The following is a 16,782-nucleotide window of genomic DNA, read 5'->3' on the forward strand; positions in this document are numbered from 1 at the left end:
CAGAAAAGCGCTTACCCGGTTCCGTAGTGCAACACTTATTGCACTCGTTAGGGCAAGGGCAAGTCTTTGCAAAGTTAGACTTGGCCCAAGCCTACCAACAACTGCCAGTAGACGCCCGCACAGCCGAAGCCCAAACGATTGTGACGCACAGGGGGGCCTTCAAGTGCACCCGATTGCAATTTGGGGTCAGTGTGGCACCAGGGCTGTTCCAAAACCTGATGGAACGACTACTGCAGGGGCTCCCAGGGGTAGTTCCTTACTTCGATGATGTCCTAATTTCAGGGGAAAACATGGAGGAATTGGGGGAGCGGTTAAGAAAGGTCTTGAGCATTTTCCGGACAGCCGGATTAAAAGTCAAGACAAACAAATGCCAGATCGGGGTCGAATCCGTCGATTTCTTGGGCTACCGGATAGACAAGAAAGGAATTCACCCTACTGAGAGCAAGGTTAAGGCAATTAGGAAGGCTCCAGCGCCCAAAAACAAAGCAGAGCTGCAGGCATTCCTGGATTGGTTAATTTTACGCGGTCTTTTAAAGAACAAAGCAACTGCTATGGAACCGCTGCATAGGCTCTTAGGAAAAAATACTGTTTGGTCTTGGGGAAAGTCAGAAAATAGGGCTTTTGAAGCAGTAAAGAACTTGCTCTCAAGTGATAGCCTGCTCATCCAATATCACGACTCATTACCCCTAGTGCTGGTTTGCGATGCCTCCCCTTATGGGGTAGGGGCTGTACTCAGCCATAGACTTCCAAACGGCACAGAAGCCCCCATAGCGTTCTATTCGAGAACGATGTCCTCCCCAGAGAGGAACTACAGCCAATTAGACAAAGAAGCACTAGCCATTGTGTCAGGGGTCAAGAAATTCCACGAGTATGTCTTTGGGCGGAATTTTGAAATCGTGACTGACCACAGACCGCTACTAGGGATACTGGCTGGCGACCGCCCAACGCCTGTGGCACTTTCGCCACGCTTGACCCGTTGGACTATATTCTTAGCCGCTTATTCCTACAAGCTGCAGCATCGACCAGGAAAAGAAGTGGGGCATGCAGGCGCGTTAAGCCGATGCCCACTACCAGGGGCGATCAAGACCCCACTCCGGGACACCCATCCTACTTATTGACTCATTGGACTCTGGCCCAGTCACATCTAAGGAAGTGGCTCGGCATCATACCGACATTGTGTTAAGGACTGTACTCGGTTGGGTACAGAGAGGGTGGCCCGCTGCGCCGGGCGAAAGGTTCAAAGAATTTGTCAAAAAACGAGATGAGCTCTCAGCTCAAGGGGGGTGTCTGTTATGGGGTGATCGTGTAATAATTCCTGAAAAGTTAAGGGGAAAGGTATTGGACCTCCTCCACGAGGGTCACCCAGGGATCGTAAGGATGAAGGGGTTAGCCAGAAGCTATGTATGGTGGCCACTCATGGACGCAGAGATTGCTGAGAGGGTAGGGAAATGTCAGGCTTGCCAAGAATCCAGACCTCTACCCCCAACGGCCCCAGTCAGAGAATGGGAAAAGCCCCAAGGGCCCTGGTCAAGAATCCACATTGATTTTGCTGGCCCTTTTCACGGCCAAACATTCCTAATAGTTGTGGATGCATTTTCTAAATGGTTGGAGGTCATACTCATGAAATCCACTACGGCCGAAGCAGTAATCGCAACCCTGCGCCACCTATTCGCAACTCACGGGTTGCCGGACACTCTGGTGTCCGACAATGGGCCTCAATTCACGGCAGCCCAGTTTGAAGAATACCTGGCAGAGGAAGGCATCCGACATGCCCTCTCTGCGCCTTTCCACCCTGCGTCGAATGGCCTTGCAGAGCGTTCCGTCCGGAGCGCTAAGGAGGCATTGTCCAGGCTAAAGCCAGGTGACTGGCAAACAAAAATAGACTTTTTCCTAGCCATCCAGCACAGAACCCCAAGCACGGCCACCGGGAAAAGCCCAGCCGAATTGCTAATGGGACGGAAACTCCGGTGCCCACTGGACCGTTTGAATCCCCATTACACACCAGAGGGTTACAAGGGAAAACTAGAAAAGACCAGGGAAATGAGCATAGGCGACCCGGTGTGGGCCCGAAACTATGGGGACGGCCCTAGTTGGCTCACAGGACAAATAATTAAAGTAACTGGCCCAAAATCATACGTGGTAGAGCTACCCGACAACAGAGTGTGGAGGCGCCACATAGATCAGTTAAGGAAACGAATAACCGACCAAACTGAACCAAATGAAACATATCATGATCAATACCAATTTGATTCCACAGCCAACAATGACCCGGGGGAGGCGCAAGACTTAGCTGAGGTCCCAGAGTTCCAGCGACGCCATCAGGTTCCCGAGGGAAGCAGCAGGGAAATTGAAAAAATTAATCCAAGGCCCGATGGCCAAGAAAAAGAGTCAGCCAATAATCCGGAGCCCGTTGGCCCAGAGATAGTGCTGGGAGGAGAAAACAGCCCCTCCGACCAGCTCAAAACACCACCCAGAACTGAACCGCGCAGGTCAGAAAGGACTAGGAGACGCCCAGGTTATTTGCGTGACTACGTCGAAAAATAACATGTAAATATTTATGTAAATAGAGGCAAAGTGTTTTCTGGGAGGGGAGGAGTGTTATGTATTAGTGTTGTACCTTTAAATATTTGAGCGGGAAATCAGCACGTTGCTGATTGGTCAAAACCTCCAACAGAACTGTATAAAAGGAGAGGGTTTTCGCCCAGCCAGTTGCTGGGTTCACCCTATATTAAAGAGCTGTTGTCACTACCCTGGTCTCCGGCCTCATTACTTCCCGAACTTAACAACAACCATTTAGAGCTTAGCTTGCTCAGTTGGTATCCTGCCTATTTGCCAGCTGTTTCAGTGATCTTTTGGCTAAAATCTTACTTTTTCCTTCTTTACAATAGATGGTGAGTGTTTGCAGGCTTGTTGTTATTCCTGTAGATATTCTGGAAATGATCAGACAGTTTGTATATTTGATCAGCTCTCTGAAAGGCATTTCTAATTTTGTTAGTGTATTTTCCAATAAGGATTTGTATAAAATTAAGAAATGGTCCAAAGTTGGCCAACCCATGCTAAGATTTGCATGTTTATCTACTAGAAAGTTATCTTGTCATAAACGCTATTGGTCTGCAATCTACATGGTCTTCTCCTTTTTATATTATTCCAATACAAATAAATAGATGCAAGACTAATGGCCTATCAATTTATTTATCTTTCCTTATTTTCAGTCCTTGATAACTTAGCTACAATCTAAACCAGGTTGTAGTGGTCATTAACTGAAGTTTCCTGCTTAAAATCTGAGCCATCTAACCCAGGGGTCTCCAACCTTGGTCCCTTTAAGACTTGTGGACTTCAACTGCCAGACTCCCTCAGCCAGCAAAGCTGGCTGAGGAACTCTGGGAGTTGAAGTCCACAAGTCTTAAAGGGACCAAGGTTGGAGACCCTTGATCTAACCACTGTTGCTTCTTCTTCTAAGGCACATATTAGTCATTGTGGTATTTAATGTGAGCATTTTTTTTTCAATTTCAAAAATCCTATGTACTTAGTCAATCTATTGTAGGTACGGAAATTAAACTCATAAATAATTTCAATTTCTGAAAGAAAAAAATTTAGAATTGTCATTCCTACGCTGGATTTTTGTGTTCATATTTTATTTTGTTTCATTTCCCCTTTAGGGACCCCCTGGTCCTCCAGGATTACCTGGCCCAGCAGGAAAGCGAGGCCCAAGAGTGAGTAAAAGATAGATATCTGTTTCCAGTAATACACCTTTTAACAACCAAGCAGACCACTTGTTTCTGAACTGTCTTAATGCATAAAAAATGAAATGTTTTAAATTGCTCTTCTCTAGGAAACTAGCAGTGCATTTTGTTTTACAGTGTAAACTTTGAACTAATGTGATAACAAAAAAAATATATCGGACTACATTTTGCTCATCTTCAATTTTTTTTCATTCCTCTCATCAATATGTCTCTGAAGCCCAGTGTCCAATTTTATTCCCTTTTTGGAGTGAGGTAGAATGGACTTACTAGAATTTTACATCCTGAAGGTAGAAAGCAGAAAGCAGTAAAGAAACTGGTGCAGGCTTTCACTGCTAATATCTCTTCAGCAATGTTGAGCTTCAAGGTTTAGTGGTTGTGGTTTAAAGAACATATTTCCTTTAGTTGCTGGCAAAACATTAAGAAATGTGTTCTCTAGGCCATGGTCACTAAACCTTTTAGCGCAAGACTGCCAACAGTGAAGAAACTGTTAAAGTTGCAATATAATGCCTCTTTATTCTTTTGGTGTAGTAACAATGTGATAGACTACAAGAAATTTCTCTCTCTTTTGATAAAGCAATGAATTGTATTTAGGAGTGTAACAATGCATACATATATTTTTAAAACATTAACAAAATTTCTATAAGCAAAAATTCTGAAATCCAGAATTTGCCTGTTGGTTATTATAAATTTTATTGTTCACCCATGTTGGATTTTTTTTGTCTGTGAGATATATGTTAATAATATTTATATAATAATATGCAAAGAGATTTTAGCTTTTTTCTGTTAAACATTGGTTGAGGCATTAAGAAAGGAATTTCTGGCATGTTATGATGAACAAAAGCTAACTCATCAAAAACATGTTAGCTGGCTTATATTAAAGTTAACTGCACTGATGCAGATTCCATGTGTGTTGACAGGCAGCATACAAAAAACTTCCCTGTCAGATGACTGAAAATTTGGCATGTCTTTTTACCAATTGGAGAAAGAGAAATTTCTACAGTGTCCATTTATTATTTCCCACCCACTCTGAAAGACTAATTGTCACTGGCTAAATTGTCAAATGACAAACATTCTAGTTAGGGAAGATGTTTGAACCCAGCCATTATGGCTTCATGTGATATGTCAGCAAATCCATTAATGCTCATTTGGCAGTAATGACTTGTTTAATGTTATATATGAATTGAAATGCTAGCAGAAATGACAGGGCTATATTTGTTATTCAAAATCACAAAAAGAATGACATTTATACCGAATTTCTTTGAATACAAAACGCATTCCTGATAACTTATGCATGAAACTTATTTTTTGCAAATGAAGTGTTGATGCATTGGCTTTGATTACCAAAAGCACATAGAATTGATTTTGTATCATTTTCATTACGTAGCCGTACAGAAAGGAATATAGGTAGTCCTCAGATCACAACAGTTCATTTAGTGACTCTTCGAAGTTACAGCGGCACTGAAAAAGGTGACTTACAACGGTTGCAGCATCCCCATGATCAAAATTCAACTGGCTCATATTTATGATGGTTGCAGTGTCCTGGGACCATATAATCATGTTTTGCTTAACTGTTTCACTAAGCAACAGTAATTTTGGACTGAATTATTGTTTTAAATCGAGGACTATATGTATGCCTTTAAACAGTATTTGAATAAGTCTTTAATATTCTGAAAAATATGATACAGGCATTCCACCCTATCTCTTTTCATAAATAAATATGTAAGGGCAAAAAGTACACCATGGTATCTTACTTTCTACTTCAACCATGAATCTCCATTTTAATAGGAGCCACAGTACTTGTTTCCTCCATGTTTTAGGATCTTTCAGAATATAACTATAACTATAACTATATGTGTGTGTGTGTATATATATATATATATATATATATATATATATATATATATATATATATATATATATATATATATATATATATATATATATATATATATATATATATATATATATATATATATATATACATATGTATATATATATATGTGTGTGTGTGTGTGTCTTTTCTGAGGTTTTCGCGGGTGTTTGTATGTAGATCTTTGGTTATTCGGGTTTCTCCGCCTAAAATTGGAAGTGTCTTGGCCACGTTTCGACGAAGTCTCATTCATCATCTTCAGGCTTCAGCTTCGTGCTTCTGGGAGCACAAAGAAGCACGAAGCTGAAGCCTGAAGATGACGAATGAGACTTCGTTGAAACATCGCCAAGACACTTCCAATTTTACGCGGGAGAAAACCCGAATAACCAAAGACATATATATATATATATATATATATATATATATATATATATATATATATATATATATTTCAATATATATATATATATTCAATATATAATAATCCATATACCCTTAAGTTTTCATAGTACGGAGACATAGCTGTTACACTATGTCATGTCTCTGTGTATGAGGTTTTACATGGTTTCTACCCCCTCCTCTGGAAAAGGGGAGGAAATCTCTATTTTTACACAGTGTATATCCGATGTGGTCAATATAACTAAAAACACCCATGTTTTAGCTGAGAAAAATATGTGATGAATATATTGTTTAGTCTCTCTTTGTCAAATGGCATCCTGTGACTCATTATGCCAACAGGATGCTTTCAAGATTCTCAACACAGAGGAGGGCAGTGTGTTCTTTTCCTGCTCTATTGCTGGCTATGATTCCAAATGTAGCCATTCAAACTAGTAGCCTGAGAGACCCAAAGGTTTCTCCAATTTCCTTTTATTCTATCAGAGTTGGTGGCTAACAACAGGTATGGTGAGGGAAGGAATATTCTACTTTATTGCTATAGGTCTTCATCTGTATATGTCTGTATATTTGAGATTATGCATTATTTTATATACCTGTATGAGTTCTTCCTTCACTCAACTTTGTTTCATGATAATTTCTTGTCTGGGACCTAATTTAGCCCTATAATCACTTTGATTGCCTTACATGCAATTTTTCTATCTTGTCAATATCCTTTCTGAGGTGGGATAATTAAAACTCTACACAGAATTTCAACCTTGCAGTCACATAATAGTTTTGTTTGAAAGTCTTATTATATTGGCTATTTTATTTTCAGTTTACTATCAAATGATTTCAAGTAGGAAGATTGCTTTTTACATTGGCTGATTGAACTCACCCCATCTTTCTGTCCACACACACCCCATGTCTGCCCATTTGACTGCCTTGCACTCTGCCACTTATGCTGGTCCTGCTGTCCTGCTAGTTTTGCCACTCTGCACTCCACTGGATCTTCTGTCTGTGCTCTGGTGGCCCTTTTACCTGCCGCAGTCCTGCTGCCCCCTGCTGACCTTCCCTATCTTCTTCCTCCTAATGCTGATGAGTTGCACACAATCTGGCTCCTGGCGGCTCTGAAAGCTGCTGTCCACGCCAGACCTTCTTCCCAAAGCCATGCACGTGCCTCTGTCCAAATTGCACATGCCCTTGCTCAAATAATGTATGACTTCCTTGCAAGGCTATGAAGTCTTCCAAAGCATCGTGAGAATGCTGCATCCTGATTTGGACAAGGCTGCACAAAGCCTTGTAAAGAAGACCTGGAGTGACCAGAAGCTGCCTCGCAAGGGCCAAGACAGGTGCCCCCAGTCAGTACTAGGAAGGTGAAGATTAGTTGAAGGGTTGCAGAGGGATTGAAGCACAGGGCGGCCAAAAGGACAGTGGTGACTGTAAGGAGATAGGTGAGTAGGGGGAGTTGAAAGGGAGGCAGTCCCTTATCTTATGGAGGTTTGGGGTTAGGAGGGACCAAGCTGGGAATGGATTGGATTGGGGTCAGTTCTTACCTAGTGACTTGGTGGGATTCAAATGACAGCAACTGAGACTGCCAGGAAGAAGCCTCTCTTGAAACTATTCCTGATACATTCCCTGTTTTTTGGGGCTCAAAGCAAGTTTTGGATTAAGTTTAGTTGTAATAGTTGCTGAATAATTTCTTTAGATCAATGTTCATGACACCCAACATAAATAGGTTAATAATCCCTAAGAAACTTCCTTGCACAAATGAAATTTTATACTTACTGTTCTTCGTAATTATGTATTTTATATTTTCCACAGGGTATTCCAGGCCCACATGGAAATCCTGGGCTACCAGGTTTGCCTGGCCCAAAGGTATGCTACACATGAACATTATAATGTTGATGATTTTTCACTTAGCAACCAGGTCCGTTTGCTTAACAACCAAAGGGTAAATAATATAGTATGACCATCATGGCCACGTGATTTTCCGCTTAACAACTTCATTGCTTAGTAACTAAATTACTCATCCCAGTTGTGGTTCTGAAGTAGGACTATCTGTAAAAGCAAAACCATTATTTAAAAGGTGGTTTATGCTTTAAAAGGCAACGGTTAACAAAGCAGCCATTTTTAATTTTATTTTCACACATGCATTATTCAAAGAAAATATTTGAATACTGAAATAAAGATCTTGCCTCAGCATTCCTCTTTTATTTTACCTGAAGGGTAAAATACTGTAATGCTTTGATAGAATCAAATCTAGTAGGCAGTTTAAAAGGGAGCTCCAGTAGCAGAAACTATTTAGATAGCTCTAGACAGCTGTAGGGAATTCTGGAAGGCCTTCAACTCAGATTTAGTTAGAGCTCCTTGATAAATGAGTTATAGGATAAAAAGAACTACAGCCATTTCTTCTAATACAGTTCCTTAGGGTGGGAATCTGACCTTCAGTGACAGGTGTTAAAAACTGCTCCTGGTCATTAAAATATATTATGTACGCTTTGCACAGGTTAACGTAAAACAAGTACCATGTAATTTTTGAGTGTACTATAAGTATCTAGAACAGCAAATAGAGAATATTTTGGCATACGAATCTGGGTTACTGATGTTTGGATTAATTTAGAAATTTAGGTTCTGGGTTTGTTTGTTTTTTGCACATTCTCCTGAAAGTTGAAAAACATGATTGATTCAAAGAGGAGGAGAATACTGCAGCAACAAATTCAAGTGCAGTGAATAAAGTTTTGACGAGGAATGGTTCCTCATTCCTACACTTGCAGCTTCTTAATTTTCTCCTGTTTAGTGTAAGGAAGTGAAAATATAATTATGATGGACAGTGAGGAATTAATAGGCTGGAGAAGTGGCAATTCTTCAATTGGAGCCAGAGAAGAATTTAAAGGTAGTAGAACTTCCATCACCTTTAAGACAGGTTTAATCCTTTCCAAGTTAAGCTCAGTAGAACGTCATCAGCTTCTCTAATTAGCATGAACAGTTGTTTTTACCAAGATTATGTCAGCCTACATCAACAGTCACCAACAGGTTTGAGCAGACAGCCAAAAGAAATTTAATAATAATAATAACAACAGAGTTGGAAGGGACCTTGGAGGCCTTCTAGTCCAACCTCCTGCCCAGGCAGGAAACCCTACACTATCTCAGACAGATGGTTATCCAACCGTCTTAAAAATTTCCAGTGTTGGGGCATTTACAACAATTTATTTTGTTAATCCCAAATTTAAATGTTCTGTGGGTTTTCAGAATACCTAACATTTAATCTCTTGTTATTGATAGGATCCGCTGCCTACTTGTAAAAAGGAAATAATAAAAATTCCACCTCTTCAAGTTTTAGAGTAATTAGAAGAAACAGATAAGATTGAAAAATGAGTTAATATTGGTACATGGATTAATAGTGTATCATTTAAAAGTCATTAAGAAAAGGGAAATAAAGAAATGTCTCACACATTACAAACATGAACAAAATGAGTGCGATAAAATTTTGAAATAATTCAGTAATTGATAGTATAAATATAATGACTTCATTTTGTCATATATTTTAAAAATGGTTTAAGAGACAGAGATACTTTATTAATATATAGTACATCACAGAAGTGAGTACACAATATTTACATTTTGTAAATATTTAAGTATACCTTTTCATGTGACAATACTGAAGAAATGACACTTGGCTACAATGTAAAGTAATGAGTATACACCTTGTGTAACAGTGTAAATGTGCTGTCGCCTCAAAATAAAGCAACATACAGTCATTAATGTCTAAACTGATGGCAACAGAAGTGAGTACACCCCTAAGTGATAATGTTCAAATGGGGCCCAAAGTATTTTGTGTGGCCACCATTATTTTCCAGCACTGCCTTAACCCTCTTGAGCATAGAGTTCACCAGAGCTTCACAGGTTGCCACTGGAGTCCTCTTCCACTCCTCCGTGATGATGTCACAGAGCTAGTGGATGTTAGAGACCTTGCGCACCTCCACCTTCCATTTCAGGATGCCCCACAGATGCTCAATAGGGTTTAGATTTGGAGACATGGTTGGCAGTCCATCACCTTTGCCCTCAGCTTCTTTAGCAAGGCAGTGGTCATTTTGGAGGTATGTTTTTAGCTAGATCCTTTTCCAGATTTTACAAACTGCCGCTTTAGGTTTAAATAATATGTTTGTATGTAAGAATCCTATAGAAGCTGACGTTGTGGGAAGTCATTATACAAATCATGTATTTGTTCCATTTTGCTACTCAAAATGACTCAAGTACATAATTGCCATCATTTGTACAATGTCATCATGATATAGTGTACATGATACATCTTAGATCCTCTGTACCTCTGATGTTTACAGATGTGCTTGAACATGTACAGTGACGCTACTTGAACCAAAAGTGATTGAGCTCCCTTGAGTGGATACTCCCAATTTAGAAAAATCAGTTTACAATCCTAATAAATCAGGCCAAGCGTTTCAAAAAGGACATGGTTTCCAAATAGGCTTAAGAGAGGAATCAGCAATGTATTACTCACACATGCCAGAATTAATCAAACATATATACCATTTGCCTAACTCTCAAACTGAATAAAAAATTATTTTAAAACAGTATGCCAACACTTATGAGAATTTAACCTCTATGAGATTTTTTGAAACTCTCAGCAAAGAACCCTGAAGTCAAGTAAGATGTGGGGTTGTTCATTACAAACTTTCTCACTTGAGGTTGGGGGAGAAAATTTTGAAAATTTCCCATTTTACTTTGGGAGGCAGAAAGCAGGGGTAAAATGCTCCTGGATCGGACCGGATTACGTGATGCGGTAGTGATTGTGGCTGGTAGTTCAGCAATCTGGTAGCAATAGCGGACCAAAGTTTTGCCCACCCGCCTGGGGCGTCATTACTTCCTGGTTTTAACCAGGAAGTAATGTGTTTTTTACCTTCTGTGCATGCACAGGTCTGCTCATGCATGTGACGTGTGCAGGGCCCATGCATTTCCAAACCAGTAAGGAAGGTAAATAGATTTCACCCCTGGCAGAAAGGTAATTACTTTGCTATTGCCCCAGAGGTTTGCTAACATTGGCTTAAGCTGTGCTAAAGCTGAATAAATACAAAAAAGAAAATTAGGAGAAAATTTAAGAAAAAGAAATAAGGGGAAAACAGATATTAGAATAAGAGGAAGGCAAAGGAACATAAGAAAGGAAAATATTATGAGTTATTGGGGATATGTTTAGATGCAGCTTTACTGCTTGAAGATTGAGAAGATTGAAGAATAGGGGTGTTTTTTTATTGGAATAAGATGACAGTAGTTTAATTTGTCCTTTTTGAATTATATACTTTAAACTACTAGAGAAGTATTAAATATTTCTAAAATATAGCTACTAAAACTGTGTTTTTCTCTTTCTAGATCTTTCTTGATCTAGATCTTTCTAGATCTAGATCTAGAAGGGCTAATGTTGTAAATTGCATGTTAAAATAATACCTCCAATATATAATGAAAATTATTCACTTGATTAAAGCATTATTTTATATATTTCATTGAATCTATATAGCCTTCTCCTAAATAACATATTCTCTTCTAAGTGATTTTTCGCAATAATACCCATGCCTTATATATTAATTTAATTTTGTTCTCCCAGGGCCCCAAAGGTGATCCAGGGTTTTCCCCAGGACGAGCAAAGCGTGGAGAAAAAGTAAATGATTTATGATCTAGAACTTTCTAATAGAAATATTGCTCATATTCTTATTTGTACTGTATGATTAATGTTTTTACATCCAATTTAAAATTATAGGAGGATTATGTAGCCAAATGAAATTGTGGTTTGGAGAGTTACAAACATTTTCTGGTTAAAGCATGGGCATCAACAGAAATTCCCTGCTTTCGTCAAAATGATCAAAGCAGTGTCATATTGCAAGTTTCATCTTTTTAATGGGAGGGTGACTCACAATGCACGAACAAAAGGGGAAATAAAATGTTGGGTTTGTCTAATTGTTGAACATATGGATCTCAAAATGCTACATTGGTCCATATAATGTGCTCTTGTATTGTTGACTTTCTTTTGGATACAATCTATTTCACCAATTAATTTTGTTTGGAAAGACAACTGTACGTTCTTTTGATTTACATTACTAAGTTGAAAACTAATAGAAATACTAATTGAAATGGATACTGCATGTTTTATATTTGAAAAAAAAAGGTTGGAACTATTCTATTAAGCAATGACCCTCTCTATTTTTTGAAGATGGTGCTATTGATACCCACCAGAACAATCAAGCTGTAATCTAACTGGGATGACCTTGCAATTTTATTGTTATTACAAGATTCACTATCCAGAGCTTAATGCAAAAGAGTTAATATGTAAATGGTATCATTTCTTTTGAATTCAGATTAATTCCTGATGATGTCATGGACATGTCTTTGTAGCTTTCTTGTAAATAATATGGAGTCCACATTATTTCCTTCAATATTTTTTCAGTGTGCTGCCATTGTATTTCCTGGTGGTTTACCATCAAAATCAGATACCTTGCTATTTAATTTTTTAAAATAATAAGCTGTGTTAAATGTACATCCGAAAATCACCAAGGATCAGCTACCTACTGTATTTTGATCTAAACATTTCTGTTTCCTGGACTTCATTCTTAATACCAACACTTAGCAGAGTTTATAATTCTTCAACAAAAATTCACTCCATGTTTTTCTTTATTTCAGAAATATAATTTAAGAAGAGCAAAGCATGATAATGTTACTGATAATGCTACTGCCACTACCAAATAATAATGTTACTACCAAAAATCAGGAATCCTTGCTAGTTCACTGCTGTTCACACAAAGATCTGCAGGAGATTCTCTGAATCTTTGGCTTAAAGTCATTGAAATCTGCTAATGGTAGAAGCAATGCCATGATGATGGGTCATATTGCAGTAATTTGAGGGCTGTGGGGAACATAGTCTTTCTAGAATACATGGTCATTCTTCGATCTGGTATCATGCTACATTAACGTTATACTAAATTTATAGGGTGATGCAGGACTAACAGGGCTACCTGGCATAGAGGGCCTCAAAGGTGAAAAGGTAAGATTCTTCTTTTTGTATGTGTGTGTGTAGGCCATTATTAAGGTTTATAATTACAAATAATGCTCATCTGTAAAAGGAATTTATTACAGATATCAGAATCTGAGGTTGCAATTCTTCATCAGAGCCACTCCTGATGCTGAAAATGTAGGAAACAAAGTTTTCAATAACCAATAAGACTCCAATACTATAAAACATTGTTTAAATAAATCTGTTTTAAAAAGAAAAGCCCTGTTACAAGAATATCAATTATTCTTGATGCTTTGGAAACTATGGAAATTTACAAATTAATGGTAATTTGTGGCAATTGAGGTGCTCCTTCTTTGACTGGAATTCTGCTATTTGTGGGAAATAAAGCATATTTTGAGGGATGCGGTGGTTTAGTGGCTAAGACATTGAGCTTGTCAATCGAAAGGTCGGCAGTTCAGTGGTTCGAATCCCTAGTGCCGCGTAACAGGATGAGCTCCTGTTACTTGTCCCAGCTACTGCCAACTTAGCAGTTCGAAAGCATGTAAAAAATGCAAATAGAAAAATAGGGACCGCCTTTGGTGGGAAGGTAACAGTGTTCCTGGCACCTTTGGCGTTTAGTCATGCTGGCTACCTGACCACTGAGACTTTCTTTGGACAGCACTGGTGCTTCGGCTTTGAAACGGAGATGAGCACCGCCCCCTAGAGTCAGAAATGATTAGCACATATATGCGAGGGGAACCTTTTCCTTTATTTTCCTGTAAGAAATAAATGGTATATAGGTTGAGATTATATTGTGTTTCTTCTGAGTTATCATAGTGAGCTTATGATTGCTTATTTGGTGCAGAGCTCTTCAAATCTATTAGAGTGGTCAGAGTTGATTAGGCTAATTCAATATTTAATATTTATAAACTGTCAAGAGATTCTTAGGGAATCTGAAAAAGCATTACAGTATTCATACATAATTATTTAGCATTCATATAATAAGCTGCAAGTCTGTACAAAAAAGTACTTTGGAAATTTGATTTCTTCTTTTATTTTAAAGCTCAAACATATTCATTTGCATAATGTCTCCCATGTTACAATTACATTACGTAGCCAAATCTCTCTCTCTATGAATCCAGTTGTGTGAAATATAGAGCTTTGCAGCTTTCATCATGGTTATTGCTAAAAGTTTTTTCCATTAGGCCAGAACTACAAAATATAATGTGACAATCATTTTTATAAACAAATCACTTTGAAAATACAGCACAATTTTACTTGGCATGTAAGCAATACAATACATGCTGGGCTTTTCAGCAAAGCATTGGAAGCTTGTTGGGCAGCCGTGAGCAAAGGCACCATAGCTTGTATACTCTTGCAAAGCCAAGAGAAAGAAAAAGGCAGACATAGTGTAAATGACAAAATGTTTTGATAAATCTATCTAGGTGACCTTAATATTATTTATGTCCTCCCACTATGGTAGTTCGCATGCTAGCCACACTATCTCTGAGTGCTCAACGGATATAAACAATTTGAAGTAGAATAGAATAGAATAGAATAGAATAGAATAGAATAGAATAGAATAGAATAGAATAGAACGAGCTGAAAGGGACCTTGGAGGACTTCTAGTCCAGCCCCCTGCTCAAGCAAGGGAACCTATACTATTTGACTAGCACTGATGATATAACCTAGCTTGAGTAATGAAATGTCTGGAAGAAAACAAGCAAGCTCAGAAAGCATCAAGGACCCTTTATTTCAACTCTGAGCTACAAATATTCGCCTTTATTGATAAACAATTGATCATATTCCTGATTAATCTTTCTCCTTGTTACTCAGGATCAATTCAGCTTGCTCTGAATTGTCTTACCAGGGCACATGGCATCAGCATATGTCTTAATAAATTTTACTATTTTTATTATTTGTGTTCTGGAACAATTCCTTGTTGAAAAAAACCTGACATTTCAATTCAAACTTTGTTTTTACATTTTTTGAATAATGATATGTATTTCTTCAGGATTCCACATCCTAGAACAGGGACATAGAAAAAGATTAATATTAAATTTGATTGCTATCTATCTGACTAGTCTGATAGCTAATCAATTTAGCAGTATTTATTAATTGTCAGATCTGCATGAAGGCCTTACCTTCAAGGAGATAGGTTGAATTTTGTATTCTTTCAAAGTACAATATAAATGTTTTTACCATAACAGCCTTTCATCTTAGAAAAAAAAATATAGTAAATAGAAAACAGCCTTTGCAATTGAGAAGGGAAGAAATGAATATATTTGGCCAGAAATTAAAGATTACTTTATTTTAACATTGTTGATTAGTAGAACTTCTTTCATCAACTAAAAACAAACAAACACCAAATCTTGAATTACTGTGCCAATATTTCTTGAATGGTACATTTACCTGGAACAGAAAATTATATGCTTGGTTGTACTTTATTCTAATTTTTTTAAGTCCATATATTAGGAGGTTCAACATTCTTAGTAGTTCTAATAAATTAACAGCCCAGGTTCCACCAAGATGAAATAGGCCTCAGTTTGAAAGCTTAGGTTGATCGCTTTTTTAAAAAAGAGGTAACTATGAATCCAGACATTGTTGTGCTACATGTGCCTAAAATCCAGTGATGTTGGATCCTTAAACAATGTTTAATATTTGTCAAGCTGGTGATGACAAAAAATAGATTAATGTTAAATGCAGATTGTTCTGGAAAATAAAAAGGCACAATAAAAAACTGGTACATAACAACAAAATTCTGGTTCCAATTGCCTTTGTAACCCGAGAAATATTTGTCCATATATTGAGGACATCCAAACCAGCCTGCCTCTATCCCAAAGGTGCTTTTTCAAGAGACAACTGGACTTTCTGGTTTTTTTTTTAAAGATTTCACTTCTCATCCAAGGAGTTGAAGAAGCTTCTTGGATGAGAAGCAAAACATCTTCAAAGAAAAACCAGAAAGTCCAGTTGCCTCTTGAAAAAGCATTTGTTGTTAAACAAATGAATTGTTTAACAACAAAGCCACCCTTGTGAATAATTAAGGTTGAGCAAGACATAAATCATTACATTTTCATTTATATGCCAAATAAAACAAAAATAGAAATTTGCAGCTTTATAAAGTTAACTTTTACTGAAAAAACCCCCAATAAAGCAATCCAATCTAAAAACATATTTTAAATAAGAATAATAAGCTTTTTTTGTTTTGTATCATTCCTACTTTATTTTTGAGATATTCTCATTTTTTTGTTCCAAATTTATTTTACATGGCTGCATGCTTTTTTATAGCAGCAACTAATCCTTATTTTGATGTCAGCTTGTCTAGGCAGAGTAGAAAGAAGTTCAGTCAGTGATCCAGCTTTGTGCACCAAAGGATTAGATATTATGTGCGTTAAAAAAAGAAAGATTGCTGTTAGAACTCGTTCCTTTCCTGCCTGAGGAAGCTGACAGCCATCTTGTCAGAGCAAAACCATCAGGCTTCTGAACGCTGAGCTGGAACCTTGTCAGAACGTGCTTTGGACTTGATTAGGATAAAGCTGGCTGTCAGCTTATATCCGGGCAGAGTGGGAGTAAGTTTTGGTAGTAAACTTGTTTTTGCGCAAATAAGCCCCACGAAATCTGCAATTCCCATCAAATTTGTTCTTTTACTAGATGGTCTAGCTTATTTATAATGACTCTCCAACTTTGTATCTTCTGTATATGAGGGTCCACCAGTAAACGGTTGTAGTATATATTTTCTGTTGCTTTCAATCAATATGTATGTAAGAAGAGAGAGAGAAAAATGTATTAATATAGTAAAG

At 37.9% G+C, this 16,782-nt stretch overlaps 1 protein-coding gene across 1 annotated transcript in view; it reads left to right on the forward strand.

Annotated features, from left to right (window-relative positions):
• Positions 1-16,782, forward strand: part of COL24A1 (collagen type XXIV alpha 1 chain) — a 169,416-nt gene that overhangs the window by 37,705 nt on the left and 114,929 nt on the right. Inside the window, exons 4-7 of the mRNA XM_058174721.1 lie at positions 3,660-3,713; positions 7,810-7,863; positions 11,603-11,656; positions 12,980-13,033. Of these exons, the coding sequence (XP_058030704.1) occupies positions 3,660-3,713; positions 7,810-7,863; positions 11,603-11,656; positions 12,980-13,033 (216 nt within the window). The remainder of the gene's footprint in view (positions 1-3,659; positions 3,714-7,809; positions 7,864-11,602; positions 11,657-12,979; positions 13,034-16,782) is intronic.

Source organism: Ahaetulla prasina, chromosome 3 (assembly GCF_028640845.1).
Source record: "Ahaetulla prasina isolate Xishuangbanna chromosome 3, ASM2864084v1, whole genome shotgun sequence".
NCBI lineage: Eukaryota > Metazoa > Chordata > Lepidosauria > Squamata > Colubridae > Ahaetulla > Ahaetulla prasina.